The 26,540-nt window shown below is 34.5% G+C and overlaps 1 protein-coding gene across 11 annotated transcripts in view; it reads left to right on the forward strand.

The window, feature by feature from the left end:
• Positions 1-161: 161 nt before the first annotated feature.
• The window catches only part of ADGRG6 (adhesion G protein-coupled receptor G6), a 147,937-nt gene continuing 121,558 nt past the window's right edge, over positions 162-26,540 (forward strand). For 10 of the 11 annotated variants that reach the window (XR_001718782.4, XM_016956398.4, XM_009452115.5 and 7 more), the window contains exons 1-2: positions 162-1,028; positions 8,218-8,318. Coding sequence is in view for 10 of the 11 variants with exons in the window: in XM_016956398.4 (XP_016811887.1) it covers positions 1,027-1,028; positions 8,218-8,318 (103 nt within the window). In the remaining variant the exon portion in view is untranslated. Of the gene's footprint in view, positions 1,029-1,048; positions 1,435-8,217; positions 8,319-26,540 lie in introns of those variants that run through there. The other variant, XM_054686366.2, reaches the window with a different exon arrangement.

Here is a 26,540-nt window from a genome sequence, read left to right on the forward strand (position 1 = left end):
ATAAAATGTTATGTGACCATCTTCCCAGCCCCCTGTTAACATCCCTTCATTTTTTCGAGCAAGCGAACTAGTCAGAGAAGACAGAAAAGTTAAGTAAAGAAAGTGGCAGAAAAGTGAAGCAAAGCAACAGCCCGGGAGCGTGGCGGGGGGACCCGCGCGGGGACTCGGGTAGGCTGCAAACGCTGGGGAGATGCCACAGGAGCGCCTGCCTTCCCAGCTTCTCCTTTCTCTCGCCGAGGGTCTCTGGGGTTCAGCGCTCCCGGCGTTTCGGCGACCTCCGGGTCCGCCCTGTCCCCTCCCAGCTGGGGAGCTGAGCCCGGCTCTGCGCCCATCGCCCACCCCACGCCGACCCCGGCCACTCTCCCTTCGCTGCTCGCTCCAAGAGCGCCTGTCCCGCCCCGCGGGGCGACTTCTCCCTTTCGGCCCTGGGGGTGAAGATCCTGTGTGGGGCAGCTGCGCCTTCGGGACAGCCCCAGCCGCGGAGCGCCCAGACCAGGGCAGCCGGAGTCGGGTCATACGCCGCACGCCGCCGGGGCCGCCGCACCTGAGCCCAGCTCCAGTCACGCCGGAAGCGCGGGCGGAGCGCACGGGTCCGGGGAGAGCCGCCTGCGCCCGCGAGGGGGACCCAAGTACCTAGGGTGGTGGCCGAGTCCCGCCTCCCGCCAGCGGGGGCGAGGACCTGCGACGCGCACCCCTGCCTGGCCCGGTCACCTCAGCACCAGCCCCATTCACACCCGACTTCCTCAGCTTCTCGCCCTTACCCTGCCAACTTCCCTGCGAGGAGGAATCTGCCGCCAGCCTGCTTCCTCGGCCGCAGGCCCTGCGCTGAACGCTGCCGCGCCCAGGGTTCACCTTGCGCCGTCGGGAAAGCCCGTGAACTCTCCAGAAACGGCGTAAAGGAGGGTCCCGCCGCGGCGCAGGGCTGGGGCTCCTGGGTTCCCCCTGGGTGGAGCAGCGGCAGCAGAGCGGGAAAGTGGTGGAGGATGATCTTGCGGCCAAAGGGGACCTCGGCGCAGTAATGTCAACATGTAAGTCTCACCTTTCAGCTTGGAATTCCTTCACTCTTATCTGTGTCCACCTTCTGTCGCCCCCTCCCCGACCACCCCACCCTCAAGAGAAATGATTTTATAAGGACTTCAACTGCACGGAGGGAATAAACCGGTTTGTCTTCAGTTTGCCCCTCGAGGCACCGAGGAGTAGGACTATTGCCAAGTGGAGTTGTGACATGTGTGTGTGGCTGTTTTTTTTCCCCCAGCGAGGTAAACCTCACATTTGGGCGGTGTAAAGCCTAATAAGAAGGGCAGGGCTTCAAGAATGGGGAAAACGTGTTTTCAATTCAAATTAAACAAGGAGTAACAGGCACCGCTCCTCAGTCCAGAGGCCTGGCCCTGCCAAGAAGGCGCTCTCCGGAATCAACACCTGGGGGCTTGGAAGGTACTAGTATGCCGAGAAAATGTTGACTTTACACATTGTCATCATTGACTGTAGAAGTTATTCTTGGATCTTTGGGGTGTTTGAATTTTTTTAAGGTGTGCAGAAAATGTTTTCAGTGTGCTTTGTAGTTTAGGAAGTAATTAAGGGTTACGCCACGTTACGTGATAGGATTTGAGGGGACTTCCATAGACTTATGGGGGGCGGGGGGAATTGGGGCATTGAAACAGAGAAACCTAAAAGGTTTTGCCTCCATAGAATTGTCATCCTAATGGTGAGGTGGCGCACAGCGACCCCATGAAAGGGTCGCCAAGCACCGTCTGGCCTTCCAGAATGGGAAAAGGAAGATTGTACTCGAAAGGGCCAAGCTTATTTTTGTGGCCAACTAAGAAGTTTCTTTTTCTTGTAATAGGTAATTTTCCTTCTGATGTTTTATTTAATCTTGGACGGACACCGTGACAGACATTTTATCCCCTTCCACTAACTCATGTACAACAATTTCTAGAACTTGGTACTTAACACTCCTTCCCCCAACTCCTGGATCTTACATGAATTTACTCTTTCAGTTCAGTACATGGGGAAAGACCTGCCCCCTAGGTCCTGTTTTTCCACACTTTCCTGCACTTTCCATTCCCTACTTCCCCACTCCCCAACACACATTTTTAAAATAGGAGAAAGAAAAGATAGTGCCCACAAGCCTAGCACTCTGTAACTCTGTTCCAGGTACTGTGAGATGTAATCAGAAATGAACCACTTATTTTTACTGAAACAGCATGTGAAATAATTCCACACCTGGGAGTTTTAAAGTTTCATTTATGCCAGTGGAATCGGCAAGGTATAACTTGAAAAAATTTATTTTGGGATACAGCCAGCATTTTCATATAAGACTTGTTCTCATATACAGGCTACACATTTTGAAGTAATATGAGCTTGTTTTCAACTTCAGTTTTTCTTGAAAATATACTAGGGATTTTAACAGCAGATATTTGCCCAGTTTTTTTCAGCTTTCCTAAGCATTTAGATCTTGTGAGAAAAAAAGCATATTACACATGAAAGTATAAATACCTGTTTTTAAAATAAAAGATGTTAAACTTATCAACAGGTAATGTAAAAATTTCCTGATCATGAAATTAAGTTATATAGTCCATTTGAATTCTTCGTGATTAAAAAATCATGTCATTATAGGGTAAAAGCGTGAATATGAAATCACATAGAAAATAGGGCTTGATACCTAGATTTGAGATTCTTTTTTGAGCTATTTTGACTAAAAGTTTTCATTTTTTACCAGATGGTAAGTATATTTTTTTCCATTTTGCTATTTACGATTTGTATGGAGTGGTTTAGGATGGTCTGATTCTTTTTAGGTATTGGTTTGTTAGAATATATGGAAAGAATTACCAACCTTTCCAAGATTAATATTCTTACTATCTTGTTGAAAAATGTTAAAATGGGTAACATAAGCTATATTATCCTTTAAATTTTAATAGATTCAAGTTCAGAAACTACTTAAGTGTATTTTCTGCCTCCTCCTTGTGGAGAAAGTGTATTTGTATATTGTTATACTCAGGTTCTTTAATTATAGACTTTACGAATATATTTGGGAGTTGTAGTGACTGCATATTTTTCATACCCTAAGAAATTTAGCAGATGTAGCAAGACTTGCATTAATTCGTCTCAAGCTGCATGAAGCTACTGTTCCATTTATGGCTTATATAAATTACATGACATTGTGCTTTTTCAATATGAATGGTGAATAAGGCTATTGTCTCTTGGCTTATGGGAAATATTAGAAGCCTGTAGTTTTGTAGCCTAACTGGACACATGACTCTGATGTCTGGAAATAATGATTTGAAAGAGAATTAGTTTACATATTAAAAATAAACTAATAACTGCTTTTTAAAACCTGACCATTTTTCTAATGGCCTATATATCTTACAGAGTTTACGTTTCTGATGGGATGATTAAAAGTTTCTACAGTCTATTTAGAATTTAGACTAAATGGAAAATACTTTGTTCAATGTTTGTGGTATGCATGGGCAAAAACTGTATCTTTCAATTTTCATTTCTAATTGGATGAGATTATTATCTACATTGGATGATGTTAAGATGCATACTAATTGACTGGGGTGGTGCCATATAAAGGATATATTGATCAAAAAATGTGGCTACCTGAGTGTCATGTTACTTTCCATTATAAGCATTACTTGAAATGGAATTATCTGGAATGCCTTAAAAAAAAGCTTCAAGATTCATTTATTTAAAACAGAACAAATATGACAAAAGTTTAACATATTTAAAATAAGTAGTTAAGAAATCACAAATCAATGAAGAAAATATTTATATTTGTAATAGAAAACCATACAAATGACTTGAACATGACAATCCAAATAAAGGAAATTCAAATGAGATGCAACTTCTTTTATCAAAGTGACAGTGATTAAAGCAATAATACTCAATAGTGAGGAGAGGGCCGTGACATGAAAACAGTGATATGTTTCAATGTAAATGTGAATTTTTTAAGTCTTTTAGAAATCATTTTAAATCTACAGGACGTTTTCAAAAATAAAAGTTATGCAAAGAACACACGTCTATACCTTTTACCCAGACTCACCTATTCTAATTATTGGCCCCATTTGTTTAATTATTCCCGTTCCTCCTTTCCTGCCCCCCCACGAGCCCCTCCTGTACACACACACACACACACACACACACACAATTTTTTTCTGAACCATCTGAGAACAAGTTGTATGCATAAGGGCTTAAGAGTTTAATTTTTCAATTGAAATTTTAAAGATATTTCTAACTTCAAATATAGTTGCCAAAAAATAGAGATCCTGTATACCTTTGACCCAGTTCCCCCAATGGTAGCATTTGGAAAACCTGTAGTACAATATTAAAACAAGTATATTGACACAATTTACTTCTCTTTTTCAGATTTCCCAAGCTTTATGTATAGTCATTCTTGTGTACCTATGTATGTAATTCTTAAGGCTGGGTTTTACTCTCACCTCTAGTATAAGCCAGTTATGCATGTTACTGTTCAAATAAAGTTTAAGATTTGTGCAGGGTTGAAGAATAAATCAGTCTTTTTGAAGTGGAGGTACACCCAGCTTAATAAAGGTACTCAAATCGAGTTAATAGAATAGCACCTTTTTAAAAATACATTGCTTTGGCTCAGGAACATGATCTTTAACCAAAAAAAAGAAAAACGATTATGAGCAGACTTGAATAAACCAAATTACTGTTCTTTTCACTCTGGAAGAATTAAGGTATTTTCTCTGCCATTCCCCAGTCCCTTTTATGAAAAGATTTGCCATAGAAACAGAGTTGGGATATGGCGAAAGCAGTTATTTCTGACAGTTGCTGGTATTGATTGCATTAGTATCGTATCAATTTCTCCACTAATATCAAAATTTCTTCACTGATTTCTCTTTAAATTGTGACTTTTGGGGAAACCAGTAGGAGTAGAGAGATGGAAAGTGGTAGGTTTTTAAGATTATTTCGGTGATCCATTTGGATAAAATAATGCCTACAAGGAATCATATCCACATTTAAAGCAATTCTATAGAAGGGTTACATTCTAAAGCTTCCGGAAACAGGACTAAAGCAAATTGTATTTTGTAGCCTATGTAGATTGAAAAAGAGAACAAGTTTGCAACAGAGGTAGTGTGGGTCTCAAAAAGGACGCTAGGTTGGAAGCCAAGTGACAAAAAGGATCTTTTGGCTCTGACACCACTGATCTTATGATCTTGGGCAAGTAGTTTAGTATCTCAGTTTTTCACCTGTAAGATGATAGGTTTTTTTTGCATAATCTTTAGGTTTCTTCCAGATATAGGAGTCTATGACTGTCTTTTACTTAAAAAATGTTCCTGCTGTCTTCAATAGAACTTTAAGGCCACAATCAAAATGGTGTAAGAGTGTACTTTTGTGTGTGTGTGTTTTTTTTCCTTGTAGTTCCTATTTAGAACCTTAGTAACCCTGTTCATGATTTTCCATTCTTGGGAGATAGTTATTTAAATCTCAGGGATATATCTTTGCTAAGTGATCCCCTGAGAAAACACATAGTACTTTCCTTCCTCTGTTCTATTCTTAATTTATTTGTTTATCTTCTTCAGTAAACAGTAAAGTGGATGAAAGTTGGCCTGTCCTATGGTTTGTTTAGTTACAAGTGCTTGCCTTGTTGGGTTTCTTTTCTGTCTGAAGTGATAGAGTCTGGAGACATGGAATGCCTTAAGCCATGGTCATCATTTGCAACTGATAGGATTGCAGGCAGCTTTGATAAGACAGCTTCAGAATTGAATATGGAATCCCTAAATGCTGGAACCTTTTATAGCAAAGAAGTTGCCTGAGTGCATAAACAGTGTTTTGTGGCCAAACTAATGAACAGGAATCTATGAGTATTATTTAGAGATTAAATGAATCTGAGAGAAAGCTATTATTCACATGTTGATGAAAGATAATTGTCGTATGTCAAAGAGTGTAAGAAGCTGGGAATTCTCTTGAGCTGATACATCCTTCTGTTAATATCTGTAAGGGTGACAGCCAGGTTTGATTGGTCTGTCTCTTTATTTTTCTGGACCTAAGTTTCCTTTTTTTGTGAAATGAGGTTAGATTAGACTTCAGCATTGGTCCTCCTAGCTCTAAATTTCTTTGAATATGTAATTGTGCTTTTGTTTTAAAAGCATACTCATTCATCCAGCATCAGTAGGAAACAGGCCTATTCTTCCAAATAAGTGAACTTTCTATGGGACGGAAGTTTGTCACCTACCGTTTTAAAAGCCCCTACAGATTACCCTGTACTGTTATTTCCAGTTCTTTTTGGTGGGTAATATCCTATTTACAGAAGAAAAGACTAAGGGTTTAAGTACTTGCCCTACAAACCACACAGTTTATAGAGGCACCAGGAGGTAAGTTGGTGCTGTTTGAGAGTCCACATCCATTATTATAATTACTAATTTCTTACTTACTAAAACATACTTCTCATTAGCAGTACTTCTTTTAATCTCAAATATTTTGGATGGATGGATTTGAAAACAACTTGCAAACAAGAGATACTCTTCAAATCTTAACCTTTTCCTGGTTTCGAATTTTCCTAGTTTAGAATTTCCATCAGGAGAGCTGCATGATTCTAGAACTTCTAGTTTGGTGAATACTAAAACATGGCTTGAGTTTCAGATACTACTTTACATTTCTTTATTCATAGCAAACATGAATAACCAATTTCATTTCTGGCCCAGGCGATCCCAGAAGTGACCACAAAGTCAATTGATTGGTGTTGGCATATGGGATTAATCTTGTTTACTGTTGCTTGAGTCTTTTCCTTTGATTTCACTGTGGACAGAATAACACCACTTAAATGAGAATGCCTGGAATGATAGTAATAATAATAATAGCTAATATTTATTGAGTACTTGCTGGGTGTCAGGAACTGTTCTTGAAAGGCATCGTCTTATGTAATCATCTCAGCAACACTGTGGCCTAGGTTCATTGCTGTTCCTTATTTTACAGGTAAGAAATAGGAGGCACAAGGCGATCAAGCAGTTTCCCAAGGTTTGCAGCATAGTTCATAAGTAGCAAACCAGATCTGTCTCACTCTAAGCTTGTTCTCTTGGCTATGAGATGGAGATGGTCTCTTAAAGTTTAAAAATGCAGTCTTGAGGCAAGTGCAGGAGTCCTTTGATGTCTAATTTTGCTCATTTGAGTATTTCTCTTTCTGCTTTTCTGTTTAGTATTACACATTTTACTCAGGTAAGCAAACTTCAGGCTTTAGGGTAGATATTACTGTAACCCTAAACTATCTTATTAGTTGCTCCTTGCTAAAATGAGTCTCAGTTACTACTTATAGGCAAAGTAACTCTCTCTCAGGGGATTTTCAGGTTTCTTGGAGATTTCTGACTATTGCTTACTTACCTTCCTGCCTCACAACTCTTCTGCTCACCAGTCCACTTATGGTCCTTTTTGATGACTGATTTTTGTAATTTCTTCCTTCTTTGCTGGTTTGCCTTTTTTTTTTTGATGGTGCTGATTCAATGAACTGTATTATACCATTGTTTTGAGACTATAATATGAATGTTCCTTTCTAAATCATTATTAAATATAATTTTCAGAATTAAATGAGTAAGTTGTGCAGAAGGATTGTTGAGTTTTCAAAGCACCACCTCTCCATCTAATGTCATTTACTACTTTCTATAATACCTGGTGTTCAATAGCCATTTAAAAACTTGATAGCTATTTTATATATAAAGACTTCACCTTTTTTGGAATGTTAATGCTTCAATGAATCACTTTAGGGGATAGAACAGAGTTTGGGCATTTGGTTTTATGTTAAATATTTCCATTTGTAAAGCAGCAGACATTAAGGAAAACATTTCCTTACAGTCTAAATTTCTGGGAGATTATAAGGAAGGTTGATAGAAACATCCTTCTTCTACCCAGATGAACATGAGTCTGGTGAGGCTGAAGCTAACATTGCTTTATTTTTTAATAAATAATTTTTTTGAATTGTCTGACTACCCATTTTCATGCAGAAATCACCTATTATATATATTTTGATAAGGAAACTGCTACCATGTGGCAAATAAAATGCATGGATTTATTTTCTTTTGCTAATTAGCTTGAAGGAAGTGATCAAGTCGTCATCATCTTTTAAGTTCCTCCTCTATTTGGAAGCAAGGATGAAAAAGGTTTATTTTCCAGTCCCTACTGGAAACCTATAGTTTTTACTTTATTTGTCATAATGCTTTACTGAATGTTGAATGTCCTAATTGCCATCTTCTTTCTTTGCAGGATGTTTCGCTCAGATCGAATGTGGAGCTGCCATTGGAAATGGAAGCCCAGTCCTCTCCTGTTCTTATTTGCTTTATATATCATGTGTGTTCCTCACTCAGGTAAGACTCTTCCTCTTTCACACCTGGAATTTAATCATGATGACATTGTCTGCAGTGTAAGCATGCTACTTATTTATGTTGCCTTACTTTTACTTACTGCCTTTTTTTTTTTTCCTGTTTCTATCCTTATAGGGCAGTTTTTTTCTGTTTATGATTTGTCTGTCCTCTTTGAATTTTGTGTGAATACTGTTTCTTTGATCATTGTTTTATTTTCTAATGAGTTTATTTCTTTAATCTTTGTTGTCTTTTATTTATTTACTTAGCCCATATTGAGTGATGAGATAACTACATAAATCGCATTTAAAAAGTGGTAGCTGTTTCTTCTACTGTTGAATAAATATACAGTACTTCTCTTTTCAAGTTTTCATGTAGTTATTTATGGAAAGTACAGACTTTGCTAGTTTCATTCATCCTCATTTTATTAGCATGTTGCAATATGAATTAGGAATTGAAAATTAAGTTTTTAGACTATGCAGTTTAATTTACTTGATATGAAAGTTAATTTTAATTACAGCATTTTTGGAATTAAAGTATCTACTTTTTCTAGTTACATTTTTTTGAACTTTGAAATAAGATCTTGGTGGCTGTTGAAAAAACTAAATTTTCTGTAAACAGCAAATTATATGAATAAGCCAATTAGAGGCTGAGGAATGTGAATGATATTTAAAAGTAGACTGTTCATTTTCTGGTTTTGTCACTGAACTGAGCAAATTTATTTAAGTCCATTCTATTTTATTCTTTGTTTTCTCCTGGTGTATGTATTAGGCTTATTATGTTTTCCTTTAGAATAAAGCTAAAATGTCAATTAAGAAAATCGTAATTCTTGAAGTCATGTATTTATTACTTGGAATTTAATAAAGATTTATTAATTTCATATTTATAATATATTATCATAAAGAATACATTTTAAACATCATGGAAATAGATTATCTGCTAAAATTGCTTATTCACGCATCAAGAAATTAAACTTGTATTGAGATGTGAAAACTTTTTTTTCCAAGCCTCCAAGTGTTTTAAGAGTTTCAGTGGAAAATCCCTGGCACTTATTTAATGGCTTCAAAATTTGGTGTGTGTATTTGTTAGAATTTTATTGTAAAGCTATTTTCCTTATTACTGTCATTATTAGAGGAAACACACTTGTAAACAGATTGGAAAATTAAAGATAGGTTTTATGATGTACAGTGATGAACTACTTTCAAAAGTGACTCTCTAAGAATCAATTACATGATATGAGATAAATTATGAGATTAACATTATTAGTTGAAGTCTGTTTACTTTCATTTTTGTTAGGTCATGTATTTATATATTTTTAAGGCTTCTTGAGACCACGGCACCTCCAATTTGGACTTTTAGATGTCAACATTTTAATTAATATATGCACATTCTTGAATTTTAATCATTTGAATAAATGAAGCACATGTTTTTAGGCTAAAGAAAAGGAATCAACTTGTCTGGGACCAGGCTGAGGGAAGAGAATCACCTGGGGTACAAAATTTAAGGAGGCACTCATTCTCAAGGCCACCAGAATCAAAGTACTTACACTTGTTAAGTTACTCTCTCTCACAAGATTTTCTTATTTTTTGTTATTTCCTGCATTATTAAACTTTTTGTATATCAGATAAGGTCTTGTGACAGATAGTTTTCTGTTTCACTTTTGAGGCCAGAACATTTTGTATTAATACCTACATCACTCTAATAATGACTCATTTAAAATGCCACCACCTCACAGGTAAATATCTGAATTCACAAACACTCTTTAGAGGGTATTATAGGTATTTTAATATAAAATTTTTGCCTTATAAGATGACTCAGCATGGGGTTCCTTATAATGAACTCCCAAGCCATTTAAAATAATGCATATTACAACTTTGGATATATATGATATTTAAAATCTTTTTTTGCATAAATCAAAGTGTAATACTGCTATGTTTTTGAAGACTAGTGCTTAACTGATGTTATATCCCTGTTTACACTTTTGTTGACTAATTTTTGCTTCTCTGGGTAACACCTAGATGATCTCAAGTGGCTTTAAATGGTATCTTGATGCCAGTGTCCACTAAATCTGTATTGTCCATCCTGGCTCCTAGAGCCATCTCTTGAGTTGCTGATCCTCATCTACCCTTGGATTTATCATAGGCCTTAAACTTTAAATGTGCAAACAGGACTCCTAGTTCCTATCTCCTATCCTCAAATCTACTTCTCTTTTAACCTTTAAAATTCCTCCTTCTATCCTCCTATTCTCTCCCACTCTCACTATTTTGTAGACACATTGGCCTTTCTATTCCTTGTCTCTGCCTTCCTAGTCTCCTCTTCTCCCTCACCTGGTTCTTTTTGACACTCAGATCTCAGTTTAATTATTACCACCTCACGTAATCCTTCCCTATCCCTCAATTCAAAGGAGCTCCACTGGATCATATCATATTCTTAGTGATAATCTGCATAGATTTTGGTTTTTGTCTTGTTTGTTAATGTTTTGTTAATTTGACTGTGATAGCTAGGTTAGGAGATTGGCAGATCTCTTTTGGTTGTTACGATTGACACTTAATTCAGATGATTAAAATTAGAATCTTATGCGTTGATTCCAATAACATCCACAGTTTAATTCTTATAATAGAATTGCAGTATTAAGTTTGCTAGTAGGTAAGTTAACATTTATATTTCATGGGACACTTATAAAAGAAATATGTGAGTTTTGTGACCTTCTGGATTTTCAAAAGTAGTGTGGAAAAATAACTCACTGTGTCTTGACAAGTGATGATTATAACCTTTAATAAGAACTACAATAAAATAACAATTTAGAATATTTACACTCGTGCCATAGAAGTATGCCTTAAAACAATAAAATGTGATTTATTTTTACCCACTATCTTGAAACCATTTAGAAAAGTTGACAACATCCAATACAATCAAAATTGTTAGGAAAAGAGAGTGCACTGACACGTTGACTCTTTTGGGAGAGTAATTAGGTAACACATAAAAAAATCAAGAATGTGTACATTGGTGTATCACTCTCACATGTAGGCATATACCCTATAAAATAAAAAAACATAAATATGTAGAGAAATCTGTATCACTGTGTTAACTAGCATTGCAATAGCAAACTGGAAGAGACATTGTTCACTGAAAGGGGGATGGTTACGTGCATTATTTTACATTCCTTCTGTGGAATACTGTGCAGTGCCTCAAAACAATGTGGTCAAACTGCCTATTTGCTTGGAAAGCTATTCATGATAATAATGTTAAATTAAAAAGCAAATTATAATCAGGCACTGTGGCTCACACCTGTAATCCTAGCACTTACATAAGACTTTGTAAACATGTTAACAAAACATGGAATGATACTCATCAGGCTTCTAAAATGGGTTGTCTCAGAGGCACAGTTTGGAGAAACAGGAGGGATGACGATGGAACTTCATACACCTCTGAATTTTTTTGCCTTCTTACAATGATCAGGTATTACTTTACTAATCTGAAAAAAAGCTGATGAATTTCTTTTTTTTAAAAAAGCCACATAAAAATGACCAGAGAGGCGTAGAAGTGTATGAATATTTAAATTTTGTTAGTTACTTAACTGTTACTCTGGCTCTTTCTTCACTTAATAGGAATCTCTAAAAGGAGTTTCAGATAATAACTTCTTTTTTGTGGCCTAACACTCCATGACTCTGAAGATGAATGATGATATCTCAAGCAGACAGAGGGTTATGGATTCAAGTAGAGTGTGAAACAGCCAAGAGCCAATACATTTCTAAGCAACCAGGAGCTTGTTTCCACACAGATCGTCTAAGTCATGAGCAGTGCAGGAGGAGCCTCCCTTCTCTCCTGAAAATCAGTGATATCAGCAGATCGTTTCAAAGCACAGTGTTACTCTGATATCTATGAGACATCAACAGCTACAAGGGGAAATGTTTCTGAAAGTAAAATCTGGCCTGAATTGTCTACTTTCTAGCCCAGGGCACAGCATAGTTCTGGAAGGCAGGTGATTGTGTGAAAAGAATCTTGTGCTTTTTTTGTTTATTTATGTGTTAATTTTTCTTATCATAAAATGAACAGTTATTTAGTAGTATGTGTTAATTTTTCTTATGATCATAACATCAACAATTATTATTTAGTATCAATTACATTGCAATCTATATTTAAGAATTAAATCAAAGTTTGGTCAGAGGACTTTCAAATGTCTAAAAAAATCCTTTTATGAATGTGCACTTTTAAAAAAAAATTCAGTATTGTGTATTGAAAATTACTAAGTGTGTCTTAAAGGTCAAAAATAAGGCTCTAATTGTACAGACCATTTTGCATATAATGATAAATGTGTGTATGTGTGTTTCACTCAGAATCAAAGTGCTCCAAATTACTGTCTGAAGCTTTCAGCTAAAAGGCTGTTTTTCTGTTTCAGACCTCAGATTAGCGTCAGTGTGAGTGAATAAAGTCTAGAAAGTTTTATACAGATACTTCCTTGAGGCAACTTTCTAGATAATTTTCTTCATACACCTTTGGATGGCCTGAATTCGATGTTGTTCAATATGAAATCGTACATTGAGGGGTCATAAAGCCAATTACTTAAACGTAGAATGGGAATGACCTGCCTTGTCACCACAGTGACAATCTCAAGTGACCCGCAGTGTGATGGGACCACTAATCAAACTGACACCACTTAAATGATACCAGGAAGAGGGAGATGTCAGGAGTCCTACTTTTTATTGGTGAGATCACGCTTGTCTCCAGGCATGACTGTCATAATGTGGAGAGGGTTGGTAAACGGAGAATATTTAGACGAGGCACACCAGCATACTGATGAGTCTCAAGCGATCTGAGGAATTTTTGGAGCAGTCCCTGTCAATACTGGGTGAGTGAAACCTCTTTAGAGGTGGGCTGCGACTGTGAACTCCCTTTGTGTCAGCCACAACGTTCTTGCTTTCGTGTATCAATTTGTTTGTTTTTTAAGTACAAATTTTGTTGCATTGTTGCATTAAAAATGGATGTAGAGAAATGGCACATTTACTTTAAAGTAATAAAGTCAGTAGGAATAAGATACTGGCCTTTAGATATCTGGAGAGTGGTCATCTGGAAGTGATAACAGACTTCTTCTAAGTATCTCAAAGAGCAGAACTAGGACAAGTGTGTTAATGCTGTAAGAACCAAATGACTCTCTTAGTAATTAATTGTCCAAAGATAAACCTAGCTGTCCTTCAAATTCCCCTATCACTAGTAATCGGGACATGAAGGAATCTCAGTATTGAGGAATTTGTACCAGAAACCTCAAAGACCTCCTTAGCCTACAGTCCAATCATGGAGTGTGTGTGTGTGTGTGTGTGTGTGTTATACAGTCTATTTTGTTTTGTGCACATAGTTTTAATTGTTTTACCTGTAAAGTTTCTTCTGTGTACTTCCAATTTTAGCGGGTACTTTTAATAATGAACTAGACCTAGAGGTTGGGCGGGTAACTTTCTTGGACAAGATAAACCTGGGGAGCTGTAGAGTTTAATGGGGACATACCAACTCTGAGACTTTCGCAGACACAAAATTGTCTAACACTTTTAAATTCTTTTTAATTCTTTAAGGAGTTTTCTTTTTATTTTCAGCAAGTAGAATATGTGCTCTTTGGCACTGTTCTTACTATTCTTTCTTCTTTGGCATTGTTTGTACTTGCAATATCATAGTATTCAGTAAGTAAAGAAGATGGAAAAAAAAAAAAACAGAATGGAGAACCAAAGACAAACCCCAATATATTCCAGATGTAATGAGCAAATATACTTTACAGGGTGGGGTAGTATGGGGAGGAAGGTTTTGAGGTTAGATGAGAAAAGTGTATTAATCCCACAATGAGGATCAAGTCACATAAACATCCTTTCCCCTCCATTGAACTAACATGATTATACACCTGAAAAGAAAGCAAGGTTCCTTTGGGAGGCCGAGGCGGCGGGCGGATCACGAGGCCAGAAGTTCGAGACCAGCCTGGCCAACATGGTGAAACCCCGACTCTACTAAAAATACAAAAATTAGCCTGGTGTGGTGGTGCGTGCCTGTAATCCCAGCTACTCGGGAGGCTGAGGCAGGAGAATCACTTGAATCTGGGAGGTGGAGGTTGCAGTGAGCCGAGATCGTGCTGTTGCACTCTAGCCTGGGCAACTACATCTCAAATAAATAAAATAAATAAATAAATAAATAAATAAATAAATAAATAAAGCAAGGTTCTTTGGCAGCACATGGATGGTAGCTGTCACCAGTTCAGGTTAACCTTAGCCATCTCCTGTGAAAAAACTCTCAGAGAGGAATAAAGTATCCCAGTGGGGAATATGTGGCCACCATATTTCTATGGTTAAGACTAATTATCTTGATTTCTTAAAATCATTAAAAATATTTGTAATCGTTTGAATGAGATTTTTCTCAGGAAAATGGTTTGAATTATTAGGTCTTTCATGTCAACATATCTTGGTTTTTAGTCATTCCTAAACTAACTTCATCTTAAACTCGTGGTTTAGAAATGATATGCTTTATAAAAAAATTACATAATTTTCTGCAATAAATTATTATAAGTCAAAAAAGATCCCTTCCTCTACTACATTCTCCTCCAAGTTTGGTGCTGCTGGTTTAGATAAAAGAGAAAAAGTGTTTGTACTAGAGCTCAGAAGATGGATTGTGTCAACCATTTAAAAATCAGGATCTTTTTTCTAATAATGACAGAATTACACTAGTCACTCTTATTGGTTTGGGCAAAACTACAAGAATGAGAAAATGCTCATAATTTTTGCAAACAGAAGGATCTTTTTAGAAGATTCCTTACCTGGCCAAAACTTGATTAAAGAGAATTATTGAAGTAAAATACAGATCTGGAGGAAAAAAATACTCTGGCAATATTAATCACTGTTTTTATACACACAGTTCCTTTCTTCTGTCCTTCATTTATTTGTTTTATGCCTTAAATATGTCCAGAAATATGACATTATGTACAATTGATACTGGCCCCTATGAGTGTAAAGAATAGTTTAGCTGTATCACTGGCCTTATTGAATAGAGTTTTAAGGCAGAGTTTCTGATCACAGTGATTTCAGTGGCTGCAGTAGCAGTGCTATGAGGAGGAAAAGCTAGACTTTTAGAGATAATTTACCTTGGTGTTTTTTTTTCTAAATTTTAGAGAAAATGAGCTCCAAGTATACACTGAGGTTGTGGAAATGTAGTCTGTCACCTTTTCCAGAATTCTCCTCATCAGACTGTGTACACCAGTTGTCTCCTGGTTGGCTCATCAGAGGTCAATATTAGTGTTTTATTTGAACTGCTAATCTCATCTCTCTTTAGAATGGTAACCTGAAAATCTATTACTTGTAGGCAGCTCAAGACCACAAACATTTTTGCTTCAATACTGCTGATAACCTAATGTTTCACCAAACAATAGGGTTTGTGGTTTTTCTCTCAGAGCTTTTGCTAAGTTGATACAGGACATTTTCCTTCCAGCTTGGTAAGCATCCTTGATGCTTTAGTTGGCGTTTGGTTAGGACTCTTATTACTTCTCATCATCTGACTGGCTTCCATGTCCCACACACATGAGTTAGAGATGTCTGCTTTTTTTATTGACCTTTCAGAAGAAAGTTCTCTTTGAATTTTAAGCCTTTTCTGATATTTAAGGTAGTGTCCATTTGCAAACATGATACTACTAATTGTGACACCATGGAAGACAGATTCAGTAAATGCGTAGCAAATGAGTTGAATTGCTTTCCAAGCTGTCTTGACAGAACTTCGATTTTCCTTAGCAGGGTGTGTCTAGCTTATCAAAGAGTTAGGAATCTTTAATCAGAGTCCCCTCATTTCCCCACCATTATTAAAATATGTTTAACATTTGTGAGAGCATTATAGTACTTAAATAAGTTACAGAGAACATAGAGTTAATGTTGCTGTTCTTAGACTCATTTAAACGCTAAAGGCTATGTCATTGTAATATTATAAATGAGCGGTGTGTGTGTATTTGGGTGTATACATATATATATATATATATATATATATAGGACTTTGAAATGAGCATCTTACTGCTCATTCAGTAAATATATATATTTATATTATATATATTTATATTATATATAAATATATTTATATAATATATATTTTTATATTATATATATTTATATTCTATATATTTATATATTATATATTTATATATATTTATTTATATTAATATACATTATATAAATAAATATATAAATATATATAAATATATATAAATATTAATATATTATATATTTATATAAATATATATAAATATAAATATATTATATATTTATATAATATATAATATATATTATATAAATATATATTATATATCTGTATTTATATAACATATATAATATATATTTATATAATATAGATTTATAGATTATATATTTATATAATATATTTATATATATATTTATATTATATATATTGTATATTTATATTATATATATTTATATATTATGTATATTTATATTATATATATTTATATCATATATATTTATATATTATATTATATATATTTATATAATATATATTTATATTATATATTTATATATAATATATATTTATATTATATATTTATATATAATATATATTTATATTATATATTTATATATAATATATATTTATATTATATATTTATATATAATATATATTTATATTATATATTTATATATAATATATATTTATATTATATATATTATGTATATTTACATATAATATATATTTATATTATATATATTATGTATATTTACATATAATATATATTTATATTATATATATTATATATAATATATATTTATATTATATATATTATATATAATATATATTTATATTATATATATTATATATAATATATATTTATATTATATATAATATATATTATATATTTATATTATATACATTATATATTATATATTTATATTATATATTTATATATTATATATTTATATTATATATTTATATATTAATATATATTATATATATAATATATATTATATATATTATATATATTTATATATATTATATATATTTATATTAGATATTTATATTATATATTATATATTTATATATATTTTTATATATTATATATAATATAAATATATATAATATATTTATATATATTTTTATATATTATATATAATATAAATATATATAATATATTTATATATTATATATCTATATATCAGGCTCATTTCAAAGTCCTAATTTTGCAAAGCTAAATCATTGCCTTTAATGTTAAGGAATTTTAGTGTTATTGGGGAGACTAACGTGAGAAAAAAATAATAGGATGCAGTGTGATGTGCGATTTAGTAGAATTATAGGCATGATGTCAAGAGATAACAGAAGAGATCTCAGAAAAATTCTCATGGATAGATAATGTTAAAACTGTGTCTTCTGATGACAACAGAAAGGGAGAAGATGGAGAATGGGTCTAGAAATGGAGAAGGGGGATCTGGGCAGAGAAAGGAGCAGGGACAAGGACAAATGCACAGATGCATTATAAATGGCTTTGTAGAAGCATGCATATTTCTCATTACTAGAATAAAGGGTCTCTGCAGAAGAAGGTAGGGAATGAGGCTAGATGGGGAAGTGGGAGACCAGACTGGAGGATGTTAAGTGAGGGCCGATGCTGACAAAGCTGAATGAGGACTTCCAGCCCAGCAGGGGAGATAGGTATGTCCCCACTAGCCACAGTTCTGTAAGTAAGATTTGTGCAATTGCAGATGAAGATGAATGCTGAAGGGCACAGAGGTTGAGAGCTTCCCTAGGGTGGTAGGGCACTCAATGAAAAAATTGTTTTTTGTTTGTTGAATCTGCAGTTTTATGATTTTTCTCTGTCATACTGTTGTGCCTTAGAAATGGCAGCCTTAGTTTCCTCATTGGTGAACAGCCCTGACACACATATTGAAAACCTGGAGATAGTAATAGCACTTCAGGTGCCCTGGATGCCTTCTGCTTCTTGCTCAAACGCATATTTAGTTGTGACTGAGGGTTGGTGAATCTAGATCAGAAATACCTTCTTTGTCTTTATAACTATCGCCTTTGAGGCTTTCATCTCCACTGGGTATATTGTAAGAGCTCCTAAGTAAAATCCCTGGGTCCAAAGTAAATCGGACAAAAATCTCCTTTTTTATAGGAAGTCTGGCTTAAGGGTGAAATTGTGTGACAGAATGAGATGACTAATGATTTAAAATTTAGTCTATTGACATTCAAATTTTGAGAGCACATCTTTTTTACATGAAGTTTTTCATATTCTTCAAATTGTTCCTTTAGGTGCTTCTGACTTCTGAGCAACTAATATGACTTTTTTTGTTTCTCATTTAAATCAGATTTACCACCTGGTTTGCCTAGTACATTTCCCATTCCTGTTTATTCCTTTTGAATACATTTCAATTTTCCCATTATAACTTAAATTTTTCCATAAGACAGTTATTAGAATATTTACTTTAAAGCAGTTGTTTCAAGTGAAACAGAGAGAAAGACATCTTTATTCTCTGTCTACTATGTGTGCCTGACATTACTTTACCACAGCCTTTATCTTTATCATAATTATGTTTGAAAGTATCTTGAATTGGGAACTTTGGGCTAATTTAAGTTTAAAACTCCCATCTGTGGGAAGTAGAGATTTTTGTATAAAATATAAACATTTAGTGCTGTAAGTAACAACTTACGTTTTTGGTCAGAAAAAGATGTAGTTCATTAGGCTTTGTTAAAATAGGTTAAAAGTATATGTTAGCTTTTAGGGCAGAATACATAAACCAGTTTGTTCACGTGGAGGTAAAAAAAAATTAGATTTGAAATCTAATAATAAAAATGAACATATGTAATTTTGTTTTCCCCATATTTAAAGGAGAGCTTTTCATATTTTAAAAGTAAGACTACAGTCTTACTTTTTAAGACTCTATGCCTTAGAAGCATTAGTAGTACTTTACACATGGTACCTTAGAAGTATTTTAATTTTTAGTAATCTTAGAAATAAAAGCAGAAAATACATTGTGGGCTATTTCAGGCTAAAAATAAAGTATTATTTGAGATAAAAATGTGCCTTTGAGAAAATACATTAAAAACTTTAATCTATGTTGGATTTGATTTAAACTTGAACAGCACACACCAAGCATTAAAGCACTTTTGGATGCAACTAAACTAATAATGGGAGTGAAAATAATTGCTTTTGATATCAATAGCACTGCTAACTTGACTCTGAGTAACTTAGTAGCATGAATTAAAATGCTGACTCTGAAATGAAATTTTGCAACAATGTTCCTTTACAGTCAGAGATACCTTTTCCATATGTACTGAGGCTTTGTTCCTTGTGAGCTGTAGTAGGAAGATACAGTTAGTACACATAGTGAAAACTGCATGCCTGAACTTTTAGCTTGTGTTTCTATTAATAGCAAAATCAGGCAGAGGATGGTTAGCAGACGTTAAATTGGATGGTTGATTTCCATTTTTCTGGTTTCATAGCCCAGATATAACTTGATCAAAAATTAGCTTCGGTACTTGTATATTCAATGCATAAGTGTGGTACAGCTTTATTTGAAATACACCATTAAGTTGAAAAAGGATCCTGTGAATTAATTTCTTATTTTGTAGTCATCCCTTTCTGTAAATATATATTAGAGCAATAAGACATTTTCAAAGGCTGATAAATTCTATATCTATCATACTTTTTAAACCCTTTGACCAGTAGGTGCCTATGTGTAAAAACACATATAGATTCTCATCACAAAAATAGTTATAATAATTAAATATTAAAGACAAATATCCACCAAGAAAGAATTTGATAATTATGGAATATTTACATTATGAAAGGTATACATAACCATAACTTAATTTTTGAAATGTTTAGTGAAATGGGATAAAGATAAAAATGTAATTGAGAGAAGCAAGGCATAAAACTGAGTAGTGTTTTTTAAACAATAGTCTGAATTAAATTTAAAAAATGGCAAGATAGCAATCTGCATGCTTTTAAGATTCACATATTTCCTTTTTCATTACATCCTTATGTTTCCAAAAATAAGCATGCATACACACACACACACACACACATATATACTATGATTTAATAATTATATTATTGGGTATTTATCCAAAAGAAATGAAAATATCCACAAAAAGACTTATATAAGAATTTTACACCACCATTATTTATAATAGCCACAAAGTGGAAAAGAAAAATCCAAATGTCTATCAACATGTAAATACATAAACAGATTTTGGTATATTCATAATATAGAATATTACTCAGCAAAAAAGGAATGAACTACCTATGTATGCAAAAATAAGAATAGGGATCTCTAAAACATGTTGAACAAAGAGAGGGACATAGAGTACGTACTCTATGATTTTGTTTATATGGAATTACGGAATAGGCACAGCTAAGCTATAATGATAAAAACCAGAACACTGGTGGCCTCTAGGGAGCAACGGACTGGAAGGAGATATGGTAAGATTCTCTGTGTTGATGGAAATGTTTCAAATTTTGATTTGAATATAATTACATAGAGGTATACATTTATCAAAACTCATTGAACAGCTTAGTTAAATCTGTGCATTTTTTTCTATGTAAATTATACCTCTATTAGAACAGTCTCATCCAGTTAAAATATACAAGTAATAGTTTTAGAACACAATTAACATAATTTCACTGCCCCCAAAACTATCAGGATTTTACTATCTATATCGAGAATTACGTGCTAGCTTTCTAAAACACAACTTCTTTATTTGTTAGAGTATTTTGGCTGGAAAATATTTCTTCCCAGCAGGAAAAGAATATTCAGTTTTACTGTATTTGTATTAGTTATGTTTATTCAGTATTCAGGGATATTTTCAGTAGTTAAGAATTTTGGGGGCCTGGGCACAGTGACTCATGTCAGTAATCCCAAAACTTTGAAAGGCTGAGGTGAGAGAATCAGTGGAGCCCAGTAGTCCTAGACCAGTCCAGGCAACATAGCAAGACCTCGTCTCCACAAATAATAAAAATATTAGCCACGCATGGTAGCACATGCCTGTGGTCCTAGTTTCTTGGGAGTCTGAGGTGGGAGAATTCCTTGAGCTGGGACAGTTGAGGCTGTGGTGAGCCATGATTGCACTACTGCACTCCAGCCTGGGTGACAGAATGAGACCCTATCTCAAAATAAAAAAAAAATTATTTGGGTCGGAGGAAGAGAACCCATTTCTGCAAAGATATAAACTTCGCTTAGGTCAAGTGTAAGATTCCACCTCACCTTTCTTTAGCCTCTACATACATTCAAAAGTTTGGGTTATTCTACCTTTGCCTGAAGGCTCTTTTCCTTGAGAGCTTCTTTCCCCCATTTAATTAAAAACTACTGCAAAAACCAACATATCCTTTTTCATAATATATTGGATTTTGCTTTTTAACTAGGACCTTGTGCAAGACTTACTGATATTTTTGGCTTGTCACCATAATAAAAAGTAGAGATAAAACATGGGTGACTCAGGAAAGCTCACTTCATTTTTTATTGCATGCTTACTTGTCTGTTTACTTGTTTTAATGTAACAGAGTGGTTTATCATCTATTTACTATAAAGTGATTTGTCCTCATTTCACAAATGCCTGCTCTTGGTGAAAAACTCCACAAATCTTTATAAATTTCATTTCCCAGCAAATATAAAGCATGAACCAGAAAGTACATTTCAATCAAACACTTGAAAACACTGACCTAGAGGAGCTCAGCACCTGGTGAATGGCCTCTGAGAGTGTTATTTGTTCTGCCCTGGTTACTGACTTGAGAGGTTACATGAGTGAGTAGTGAGTTGAAAGCATCAGTCAAGACAGTCTCATTTCTGAAGAAGCACCTGCTATATCTGTACCCCTGTATAAATGTCACTTATTTTTTTTTTTGCCTATGAAGACTGTAATGAGAATGGGGCTATTGATTGAAGCAAACTAATAGGACCCGTAATCATCAGCTGTTAATATTAAGGTCCCAGATGGCTTGCGGGTTATACAAAAACATCTCATGAAAGTGAGAATGTATCCTTATTGGATGGATAATTTGAAGAAGTACGATATATAATTCAGTAAATCCAAAGGGTGAAAAGTATGATTTTGAATTCCAGTACGCATTAAAAAAAGGTGAGGCTCAATCTTTACATCTTAAAATCTGATCTCATTCCTTAGTTTTATACATTTAAATTAAAGCTGATTTAGCGGATATTTTGCTATACAGGACCTGTGTTAACAGTTACACAGCCAAGTGCCACAAAACAACATTTAGGTCATTGACAGTCCACATATATGACAGTGGTCTCATAAGATTAGTCATGCATTGCTTAACGACAAAGGTATGTTCTAAGAAATGCATCATTAGGTGATTTCATCACTGTGCAAACATCATAGAGTGTATTTACACAAACCTAAATGGTATAGCCTCCTACGCAGATGGTATAGCCTATTGCTTCTAGGCTATAAACCTGTTTAACAGGTACTGAATACTGTAGGGAATTGTAACATAATGGTAAGTATTTGCGTATCTGAATGTGTCTGGGAAAGGTACAATAAAAATGCAGGATTATAATATTATGGGCCCACTATCATATATTTGGTCTGTCATTGACTGAAACATTGTTATGGGGTGCATGGCTGTATAATGGAGCTGCCCTATACAGGTGTACCATATTTTATCTTTTATACCACTGTATTTTTATTGCTGGCTGATTATGAGAGCTTCTCATAGACCTCTAGCAATCTAAGCTCTTCTTCAACCTAAGCTGCTTTTTCCTGTCTTCAGTGTGTTAATACCATTACTTCTCTTCCCTCCAGACTTCTTTGAGATCTAATTCATTGCTAAATATGAGAGCATCTCTTGTCTGACTGTATTTTTTGAATGTCCTTTATTCTAATGCAGACCTTATTGCCTGTTGCCTCAGCTTCTGTAAAACAGAAAAATGGATTTTGTTGCCTTCTGTCTTCCTCTGCAATCTAGCAATAAAGCACTTTCCTATAAACATTTCTTTAAGTGTAATTTGCATAGGAAATTACACTTAAAGCTCTTAGGAGAGCTTTCAATTGCTGATGTCAGCATGGCCTTTATTGATTGGCATTGAAGTTCCCTCACTATGTATCCTCAACCAGTATTTTCTAAGCTATTTCCACTACTTCCTTACACATAATCTAAGAAATAAACAAGCTGAAAACATTTTTTCCTCTGGCATTCCACAAACTTCCCTACCTCCACACCATTTATTCAACCTAAAACTCCATTCTCCGTCATTGCTGCCTAATAAAGTGCTTTGCCATCTCATGATCTGTCTCAAATGCCTCTTCATGTAGGCAGCATTTAAAATAAGGATAGAAAGATAGGTAGTTTTTTGGTCTTAATTATCAGGTATGTGTGTACCCAGGTGACCACCTGTTGGATAGTATTTTAATGGTGGAAATGGAGCAGCAAAGTATTTTCTGAATCTCCAGTTTTCCTCCATCTGTCATTTGGAATTCTGTAACAATTCATACTTATTCTCTGTCTTGTTGCCATATTGTGTTTTATGATTATTAATATGTTTCTATTTTTCCCTTATTATTAGTGCCTACAGGTAGGGAGTATATCTTCTTTATTTTTGGATTCTGCCCAAAACTAAGAAAGTATAGGTACTGCAACAGGAATGAAGTAAAGCCCATTATTAGAAGGGAGACATTTGTAATTAAGGCAACGCATCCACTCTTCAGTTTGATGTGAAGGGCAGAGAAACTATGTTGTAAACAAATAGAATGAGGCACAACCATGCATTTTAGTTACATTGGGAGCATATTTACTTGGATTATTTAGAATGCTACAAATCCTCGTAGCTCATTCTGCATTTCCGTCATTTTGTCTCTTGCTGTATACCTAAAAAGTACATAGGATTTAAGAAAACCTTCCCAAGCAGTTGGTAACATAAGAACTTTGGACTTACAGACAATATGTCTAAAAGGCCATGAAGTTTACTTCTTCCTGTCTTTTCTTGACCCAACAATCCCTGTGGTAGTTTTGTGCTCCAGCATAGCCCTCCACTGTAATCACCTTCCTCCGGGTTCCCGTAGGAGAGAAGTGCTAGAGCTTCCACCAAGCTCCACCTTCCTATTCTTTACATCTCCCACGAGGCTTGTAGCTTAGCAGAATCTTGGGCTGAGGCTCCACGGTATTAACTGGATTTAGGATTAATTTTGTTTTAGCTATGTTATGAGTTGGCCTGGGATTTTAACTGAATTTTATAATGTTATTTCCATGGGAAAAAGAATTCTAAAATCCAAACAACCAATTTGGAGCTTATTTTTTGCAATATAATGAATTGTATGTTTTGGATTTTTGACATTTTAAAGACCAAATATTTCTACATTTATTGTATCTGTGCCCTGTTCTTTAAAATCAAAATACCTGTAACCATAGCTGTATTCAATGAATTATTTAGAAACATGATATAGTTTCAAACTTTTACTAATTTATCTGATATGCTTCCATTTAAATGAATATTTGTAGATTTTTTTAAAAAAGGAGTTATCTTAGAATTAGTGGATTTATTATACTAAAATTAAATGTAGGTGTTTGATTTTTAAAAATAGTCTCTGCTGTAATCATCCAGGAAGATAATGTACTTTTGATTAATTACTAAGAGGATTACCTAAGAATATAATTCAGTAGCAAATGCTTCACACATGAAGATATTCATTTAAAACTATGTAAGGTAGAAAAAAAAACCCACCTAAAATCTCAGTAATACAGAATAATTTTATGAATTATGGCAAAATGACTATAATTATAATGTAGAAATACAGGTAGGTTTAGTATAATAAAATATTAATACTAAATACTATGTTTGCAAAATATGCATGCCTGTAAAAAACTAGTAGATAGTATGCAAATATTAACATAGTGATAAGAGAGTTAATAATAGTTTTATTTTTTTCCAAATATGTCTTCAAAATAATTCTACTTTAAACACGTTGTTTCTGGAACAATTCATGTACACGGATTTAAAGTGGGATACATCAAAACAAATTCAAAACTTTATTGTTTCTCTGCATGTCAAAACTTTATTGTTTCTCTGCATGTCCTCCCAGCAAAAAAAAAAAAAAGATTTTTCTTAATAAGCAATTTCTAGTTGTGTTTCCCTTTCCTTTCTGCAAAATTGTGAATTTTCAAAACTCCCATACAAAAAGAAATGGTAATGAAAAATTAACTAGAATTTTAGAAAGATAATTGGCGTATCTTGCTGGACCTAATTATTTACAATATACAATAGTGATCGTGAGTTTTCAGACTCTTGGCTTTTTTTTTTTTTTTTTGGTTTCTTTGGTCTTGAATATGGTTCAAGATGAGTGTCACACTGAATACCAACTCCTTGTACAGAACAGAGTTTTGTTCTTATGTACCCCTTGACTATTCATTGTTCTTTTAAATTAATGGTGTGAGAACAAACTCATTCTATGAGACTGAGATCATCTGTTATCAAAACTCCGTTATTAGGTGGAGACAGATAAATCATGGCTGAAGTGATCACAGAAGCATCTGTGGAAAGAGTCATGCAGTCATGTTAAGTGAGGGTTAAGGGTGTGTGTATGTGTGTGGAGGGGCATGAGTGATTAGCTGGCTCTGAACCCTTTTTGTAGACTTGTGGGATTTATATTTGCATACATTTGCTTTTTATTTGAAAATCTTTTTACTTTAAGAATCCTTTTTAGATTAATTGACGCAGATCATTCTTTCAGAAACTGATGGCATCCAGAAAACGTTTAGTACATGATTTAATGATTTAGTACCAAATCATGGGTATTGTGAAAGTACCCAAGATAATTTCTCATCTTGGTCTGATTATGAAAGACTAGTATTTCATCTTGCTCCAGTACTTTGTTTGGGTATGTATGCTTTATTAATTAAGTTGTTTTTAGATGTAATGCAGTTGTCAGTGGGGTAATATGACTTTTCTAAAAATGTTTTAATTTTTAAAGCCTCATAAAATAAAGAATGAGGCAAATGAACCATAGATTTAACTTAATGATAGGCAAAAAGATAAAAAGAGGAATTCATTAAAAAAAAAAAAGTCTTTGGGGACTAGGAGGAACTGGAAGTACCATAACAGCAACTTTCTGTGTAAACTGGAAAATCTTCTCATTCAAACTTAACACATGGAGTTCACCGTCTATATTAGGAAATGTTTCGGAACACAGTGTGAAAATCAGCTGTAGCAAGAAACAGATTTTAATTAATACAGACATAGAGTAAACCTCTGAGGCTGAACA

Source organism: Pan troglodytes, chromosome 5 (genome assembly GCF_028858775.2).
Source record: "Pan troglodytes isolate AG18354 chromosome 5, NHGRI_mPanTro3-v2.0_pri, whole genome shotgun sequence".
In the NCBI taxonomy this organism is placed as follows: domain Eukaryota; kingdom Metazoa; phylum Chordata; class Mammalia; order Primates; family Hominidae; genus Pan; species Pan troglodytes.